Genomic DNA, 8,022 nt, shown 5'->3' on the forward strand with positions numbered 1-8,022 from the left:
GTAGACCAGGCTGGCCTTGAACTCAGAAATCCACCTGCCTCTGCCTCCCGAGTGCTGGGATTAAAGGTGTGCGCCACCACGCCCGGCAAGTGTCCTTTTTTCTTAGGGTTATTTATTTATTTAATGTATATGAGTGCACTGCAGCTGTCTTCAGACACACACCAAAAGAGAGCATCGGATCTCATTACAGATGGTTGTGAGCCACCATGTGGTTGCTGGGACTTGAACTCAGGACCTCTGCAAGAGCAGTCAGTGCTCTTAGCTGCTGAGCCATCTCTCCAGCCCTCAGCTTGCGTCTTTCCTGTCCAATAAGTAGTTCTTGCTGCTGTTTTGCTTGTCTGCTTTTGAAACGAGCTTGATGCATAGACCAGATTTGACCAGGAACTTGCACAGATCCTCCTGCCTCTGTCTCCCAAGTGCTGCGATTACGTGCATGCACCACCATCCCTGGCCTATTTCCTTCTGATACTGAATAATATCCACTGGATATATGATGGATTATCTGTGTAATCCTCTACTGAAAGGTTACATGTCAGCTCTCAGTCATTTAGTGAAACGTCTGAGGTCATCTCCTCCTGCTGAGATATGTTTATTTTGGCTCACAGTTCCCATGTTTCCGGTTCATGTGTGTCTCTGTTGCTTTTGGACTCTCGTATCACATGGTGATTGTAGCTGGGGTGTGGAGGAGTAAAACTGCCATCATATTAGCCAGGGAGCAAAGAGAAAGGTAGGCTGGGTCCTCCCCTCCCCTCTGGGGTATGCCCACAAGGCCCCACCCCCCTAAAGTGCCTTCCCGTAGTGGCACCTGGGGACCAAGCCTTTGATGCCCTTGAGGGATTTGTCCAAACCACAGCAAACAGCTTGGCTGCCCTCAAGGCTTAGCTGTTGTAAAGAAAGCTGCTTCACAGACAGCTATGTGCAGATCTGTGTGTGGACTTAAGCTTTCAGTCCCCTGGGTTGGCACCCATGACCAGGACTGCAAGGTCACAAGGAAAGAATGTCGTTAGCTTCATAAACAGTCATGGGTATGATCCAGAGTGGCCTGCCATTTCGTCCCCACAGTGAATGAATGCTGAAGTTTCTGTTTTTCTGTTTTCTGTTTGATTCATTCTTTTCTCGTCCTTTCTTCTTTCTCTTCTCTTCTCTTCTCTTCTCTTCTCTTCTCTTCTCTTCTCTTCTCTTCTCTTCTCTTCTCTCCTCTTCTCTCCTCTTCTCTCCTCTTCTCTCCTCTTCTCTCCTCTTCTCCTCTTCTCTCTTCTCTTCTTTCCTTTTTTCTTTCATACAATGTCTCACTGTGTAGCCCTGTCTGTCCTTAAATTCTGCAGCGTCTCAGAAAATACATTTTTCTATCCTCTGGTCTGTCTTTGCCTACCCTTAACATCTTCTATAGAGAGAAACCTGTTTTCCACTTTATCACCAGTTTTTTACATGACTACTCTTACATGCCATTCAGACTGATGGACGGACAGCTAGGGTCTCTCTGTGGGTTTTCCTGTGTAAGGCAGTTATTGTGATGTAGCCCTGCGTACCTAACATGTTTCTCCACGTGTAAACTCTGGAAGGGGCGTTAGTTCTTGTAAAGTTATAACCAGTTCACATTTACTGCATTGTGAGGAGAGGACATGGGTTGTGGAATGTAGGCACTATGGAGCCATTATGGTGACCCAGGGTAGATTTAGCTTTTGAATGGTTCGTGCGTCTTCTAGAAGACTGCATCTTCTCTAATGTCAAGGGCCATGCCCTGAGTATGTCTACTGCGTTGCTGAAAGAATCAGCATTTTGCATCTATATCTTTTAATATTTTTGTGTTTACTTGAATGAGTGTCTGTTGACCATTGTGTGTACCGTGCCTGCAGAAGCCAGAAGGCACCAGATTCTCTGGAAATGGAGTTAGAGCTGATTGTGAACTGTCATGTGGATGCTGGGAATCAAACCTGGGTCTTCTGGAAGAGCCTCCAGTGCTCTTAGCCTCTGAGCCATCTCTGTAGCATCTGCCTTTTTTTTTTTTTTTTTTTTTTTTTTTTTTTTTTTTTTTTGGTTTTTAGAGACAGGGTTTCTCTGTGTAGCCCTGGCTGTCCTGGAGCTCACTTTGTAGACCAGGCTGGCCTCGAACTCAGAAATTCACCTGCCTCTGCCTCCTGAGTGCTGGGATTAAAGGCGTGCGCCACCACTGCCCAGCACATCTGCCTAATTTTTATCTGTTCAGTCAGCTACAGTATTTTAGTCTCCTGCAAGTCTATGAACTGTATTATGTGTGTGCTGATCCTCTTGCCTGCTTGTGCACATCTGGAGAGCAGAGGTTGACAGATATCCAGCATCTATCACTCTTCACATCATTTTTAGCAAGGCCTCTCAGTGAACCCGGAGCTCACCGAGTCAGCAGACCCTGGGATGCCCCTGCCTCTGCTGTCCAGCGCCAGAGTTAGAAGCCTGTGTCTCCATGCCATGCCTGCCTCCTTACACAGGGTCTTGATTCCTATGCCACAGACACTTTACGGAGCCATTTCCCCGGGTGCCAGTTGTTCTTACAGTATTTTTAAGATATCTTAAACCCAGATGTGGTGGTTCACACCTATAACCCAAGCACCTGGGAGCCGGAAGCAAGAGGACCAGGAGTTGGAGTCTAGTCTGGGCTACAGGATACCTTTTCTCAAAAAAGAAAGATGACAAAGATGACAGCATATATGCTACAAATTAACACCCCCCCCCTTTTTTTCTGAGACAAACCCTAGTTGGCCTGACTAGGCTGGCCTCAAATGTGTGCATGCCTTCTGCTTCCTGCTTCCCTGGTGCTGGGATTGTAGGTATGCACCGGTATGCCTGGGATTATCCTTAAATTTAAATGAGAGTTTAGCAGGATATACATTTTCTGGTTTCAAAGTGGCACAGATAGGAAACAATACTTTCACTCCTTGTTGCTCAGCTCTTTGTAAGCAGCACAAATCTCTGGATTCCGGAGGCTGGGGGTTCACTTTGTATTTCTTAACTCTTTCTAATTGGCAAGATATTCTGTAACCAGGCTGGACTGGAATTCACAGAGTAGTCTGGGCTGCCCTTGAACTCAAATAAATTCTCTAGCCCCAGGCATGAACCACCAAGTCAAGTGTGTTTGGCATTTATGAAGAAGGTCTTGCCTGTCTGACTCTGAGTTTCTAACACTTGTTTCCAGGCATTTTCTCTCACTGGATAGAGTGTGACACCCCAGCTGTCAGTGTGAAGCCGGGGATGGTGGAAGATGAGGCCCCTGCACCCTCAGCTCCAGCTGTGATCTGGTTCCCCAACACGATCAGTGCACCTAGCATCCACTAGAGGGCGCTGCCGACCAGGCTTTTTCTGGCTGGCTATGAGGTGTACACCATAGTGAGGCACCCTGGACCAGTAGCAAGCTAGTGGTGGGCTTTCCCTAGCACTGATCGGTTCCTTCCCACATGTAGTCTCATTTTGTCTCCCTGTAAGGGTTTCTCATAGCTCGTGGGGGCTGCCTGAGCCTCCCCTCTTAGGACTTACTCGAAGGAGGAATCACCTTTGGGACTGTGGGTCCTTTGGCCTGAGGGTTAAGAAGCCGACAACGCTCAGCTCCCCCCACACTAATTTCACCCCGTCTTTTGTCTCCTCTGCAGTCTGACTGGTTCTTCAGTGATGACGAGGACAAAGGAGAGAGAGTAAGTGACTAGAGGGTGGGTGGTGTCTGGCCTGAGGTGTTGAGCAGGTGGGCGTGGGGGGGCTAACGATCTGGGAGGCTGCCGACTGACTCCTCCCTCTGCTTGCAGACCCCTGTTGATGACAAGGAGCCACAGTCGGTGCCCAACATCGAGTACCTCCTGCCCAACATTGGCAGGACAGTGCCCCCCAGTGATCCAGGCTCAGGTGAGTTAAGGGACCTGGGGGGGTGGGGGGAGGCTCTGCCTTTCTGAGGGTCCCAGATGCCTGGCCAGATGTTTATCTTCCCTGTCCCCTCCCTGCAAGGCCCTGGCCTGGCAACACCCCAAGGTGGGCCGTCGAGGGTCTTCTCCTTCTCTGCGAACATCTAGCTGTTAACTCAGCTTCCCCAGGGCTGGGCAGGGCTGGGCAGGGCTGGGCAGGGCTGGGCAAGGCTGGGCAGGGCTGGGCAGGGCTGTGTGTTTGGCCTTCTTCACTGGTCTCTCTCTTGAGCCCTTGATCTTTACAGCTGGCGGCATACATTCCTCTTTTTAATTTCTCTTCCTTCTCTCCTTGTACCCTGTCCCTCCTCCCTCTTTCCCCCTTGATCTCCTCCCTCCTCCTCCATCCTCCCTTCCCTCTGCTTCTCCTGCCCTCCTCCTCCAGCGGACCTGTTGGAGATTTAAAGGGTATAGTGCGGTGTTGCGCGCGGCCTCAGTCACTAACAGTAGCGGGTGATTATAAGAAGCCTGGGCAGGCATGAGTGGAAGACACGCCCCCAGCAGTGAGGAACCCCAGCCTGACATAGCAGTTGGCAGTGCTGGTCCACAGCTGACCCTTGGCCCCACCCTGCCTCTTCTTGGAGGAAGTTAGACCCCTTGCCCTGCCATCAGATGGCCCTGAGCTCCCTGCCCAACCTGTGCAGTGGGAGCACTTCAGGGTCACCAAGATGAGGGAACTTGAGTTTGGACCCAGTCTCTGTAGGATCCACCCCAGAAGCTCTGTAGGACCCACCCCAGAAGCCATTGTCAAACGACAACCCCTGCCTCAGCTCAGGCTCTGGACACTCATCCTAGAAATCCTGTGCTAGAGGGAGGTGGCTTCTGTGCTCAGAGGCAGTGAGTGGCCCCAGCCACAGCTCATCTCACATTCTGGCTTCACTGCCTGCTAGCATGTCCAGTTCTTGTCCCAGAGAAAGACCCCACAGCATCCTTAGTTCTGAGATACTGGCTGGGGTAGGGTAGCAGAGAGGAGCCCCCCGTCTCTTGTAATCACCTGCTGCCGCCTGTCCTGTGTGTGTCGAGTGTGGTCAGTCATTCTTGCTCTGCTCACCATTTGCAGGGGGAGGGGGCTGGGGAGGGGCCTCTAACCTGCCTGCCTGAGAGTGTGGATTAACTGCACCAGCTCCATACCCCAGGTCTGAACCAACCTGCTCCCTCTCCAGCCTCGGAGAGGGCACTGCCAGGTCTTGTTATCCATTTCCTTCTCCATTCTGGAGATATTAAGGAGAGGCACTCTATGCCCTTGGGTGTGATGGTTTTGACTGGGTTTAAAAGGGGGAGTTGCCCCTTAAGGGCAGGTTGATGTCGGCTCTACCACCAGCCCACTGTACCTGTGTCTCATCCACCTCATCTCTGCTTCGTTACCTGATGACGTAGTGGGGCCCTTTTCCTTCTTGTGGGGTGGGAGTGGGGCACACACCTCCTCCTGCACTGTGTGGTCTCCATCTCTTCAGAGTATCTGTGATGTGCTGTGTCACCCCATTGTGGTTTCTGTGGACTGCATCCGAAACTGGCATTTTCTCTCCAGTGCTTCAGTGTCATAGGGGGAAGGGGGGGTTGGGAGAGGAGGAGCCAGACCTAGAAAAAAAGCCCCCTTTGTCCTTAACCCTGGGCAACTGAAGACTCAGTAGCCCGCAGCCTGATGTCACTTCCTGCCTCTAAAAGAAGTGGTGGCTAACAACATCTTCTGATGGGGACAACCCATAGGAAATGCCAGCCAAGCCAGTGGCCCTCCTAGGGTCTGGGGAGAACAAAGGCCTTCATCTTTGAACCTTTGATCTTTCTTGGTCTAACTTCAGTTTTCTTTCTTTTGCCAGCAGATTCCACCACCTGTAGTTCGGCCAAGTCCAAGGTCAGTACCATGGCTTCCCAGATGTGGTTTGCCTGGACAAGGCAGCCCGCTGCAGCTTGTGGTCAAGAGGACGGAAGCTGGACTGGGGGGCGTGTGGGTTGAGGGTCCTGTGGGATGGAAGGTGGGAAATACTGAGTGTCTGGGGCGGGGAGGGGGAGCGAAGAGAAGCTGACCTGGTGGTGCGTGGAAGGCATCTGATGTAGAAGAGGCTGGTGGTCTTGGGTTGCGGTAGCTGAGGAGCAAGTGTGACTTGAGAACAGCTCTTGTTGCAGAAAGCCCTGAATTTGAGTCCTGACTTTGCTACTTATCTTATGATGTTGGGTAATTCTTTCTGAATTGCAGCTTCCTTATCTGTAAAATGAAAACAACAGCAATATGTCTGCTGTGATAAATGTTTTAAGGTCCCTAGGCAAGCTGAGAATGGTGGCACGAGCCTGTAATTCCAACACTTGGGAGGTAGAGACAGCCTGGGCTGCATACTGGGTTCCAGGTTAGCCAGGACGTCATAGCAAGAGCCTGTCTCTAAACAAACAAAAACAAAACAACAACAACAACAAAAAACAACAAAAAGCTGTCTGGGAGGACTTAACGAAGAAAGGAAAGGAAAGGAAAGGAAAAAGGAAAAAGGAAAGGAAAACAATATGGATGATTGAGAAATCCATGAAACTGAAAACAATTAAGAAAAATCAATGAAACTACAAGCTGTTTCTTCGGAAAAAAATCAATAAAATGGATAGACTTCTAACCAGACTGACAGAATAAAAAGACATTGTACAAATTACCAATACTAAGGATGACATAGTACATCTATAGACCACACAGACGCTAACACGGGGGCATCAGCGCAGACCACACAGACGCTAACACGGGGTCATCAGTACAGACCACACAGATACTCAGAGAATAATACCATAAGCATTTTATGCCTAAAATCCCAGTAATTTTTTTAAAGATTTATTTATTTTATTTATGAGTACACTGTAGTTGTCTTCAGACACACCAGAAGAGGGCGTCAGATCTCATTACAGATGGTTGTGAGCCACCATGTGGTTGCTGGGAATTGAACTCATGACCTCTGGAAGAGTAGTTGATGTTCTTAACTGCTGAGCCATCTCTCCAGCCCAAATCCCAGTAACTTAAAAGACAAACCTAGTCTTAGGATTCAGACTACCATAATTTGCAGAAGTAATAGCTTAAATAGCTCTGCATCTACTGAAGAAGTTTTGTGTATAAAAACTTCCAACAGAGAAGATACTTCACTGGTAAAGACGACTTCACTGGTAAACTCTACCAAATATTTCATGGGGAAAATGTTTGGGGTTTTCTGTTTCTTTATTTTTTTAAATTATACTCATTTATTGTGTGTATGTTTTCTACAATGTGGATCATAGGGATTGAATTCAGGTCCTCAGGCTTGGTGGCAAATTCCTTTACCTACCAAGTAATTCCTTATTTCTTTGCATGTGTGTTTGTTTGCTTGCTTGCTTCTGAGACAGGGTCTCTATGGAGTCCAAATGTGTGGTCTTGCTACCTTTTTCTTGGGTTCTGGGATTACAGGCGTATGCCACCACCCCTGGCTTATTTTTCTAACTTTAAATGATTCATCTATTTATCAAATGCTATAGTATTTTGGTTGTAAAATGGTTGTCTTAGTCTGTTTCTATGAGGACACATCATGACCAAGGCAACTGTTATAAGAGAAAGCATTTAGTTGGGGACTGGCTTACAGTTTCAGAGATTTAGTCCATATCATCCTGACAGGAAGCTTGGTGGCATGCAGGCAGACCCTGGAGAAGTAGCTGAGAATTACATCCTGATTCAGAGGCAGAGAGAGAGACTCTGGGCTTGGCGGGGCTTTGAAACCAACCCCTCAGTGACACACTCCCTTCAAGAAGGCCATGCCTCTTCATCCTTACAATCCTTTCAAACAGTGGCATTCCATGATGACTCAGCATTCAAATCTCCCAGAGTGGATGAAGGCCACAGTCAAACCACTACAATAGAATATTTAAAAGTAGTCTCCTACCCCACAATAGTGGGCCACTCATATGAAAGTAGCCAATACAGCCTTATTGTGTGATAGGTTAATACTCTCAAGTTTATGTAGGTTCACAGAATGATTATATCATACTTGAAGAGGACCAGAGTCCAGTTCTTGTTTTGTTTTGTTTTTCGAGACAGGGTTTCTCTGTATAGCCCTGGCTGTCCTGGAGCTCACTTTGTAGACCAGGCTGGCCTCGAACTCAGAAA

General features: G+C 48.5%; 1 protein-coding gene across 5 annotated transcripts in view; it reads left to right on the top strand.

Annotated features, from left to right (window-relative positions):
• Arhgap23 (Rho GTPase activating protein 23) overlaps nucleotides 1-8,022 on the top strand; it is an 87,956-nt gene that overhangs the window by 71,902 nt on the left and 8,032 nt on the right. For 3 of the 5 annotated variants that reach the window (XM_029483623.1, XM_029483624.1, XM_029483625.1), the window contains 3 exons: nucleotides 3,621-3,662; nucleotides 3,771-3,867; nucleotides 5,738-5,772. In XM_029483623.1, the coding sequence (XP_029339483.1) occupies nucleotides 3,621-3,662; nucleotides 3,771-3,867; nucleotides 5,738-5,772 (174 nt within the window). The remainder of the gene's footprint in view (nucleotides 1-3,620; nucleotides 3,663-3,770; nucleotides 3,868-5,737; nucleotides 5,773-8,022) is intronic. The other 2 variants (XM_021177408.2, XM_029483626.1) reach the window with 1 other exon arrangement.

The sequence above is a fragment of the Mus caroli genome, chromosome 11 (assembly GCF_900094665.2).
Source record: "Mus caroli chromosome 11, CAROLI_EIJ_v1.1, whole genome shotgun sequence".
Taxonomy (NCBI): domain Eukaryota; kingdom Metazoa; phylum Chordata; class Mammalia; order Rodentia; family Muridae; genus Mus; species Mus caroli.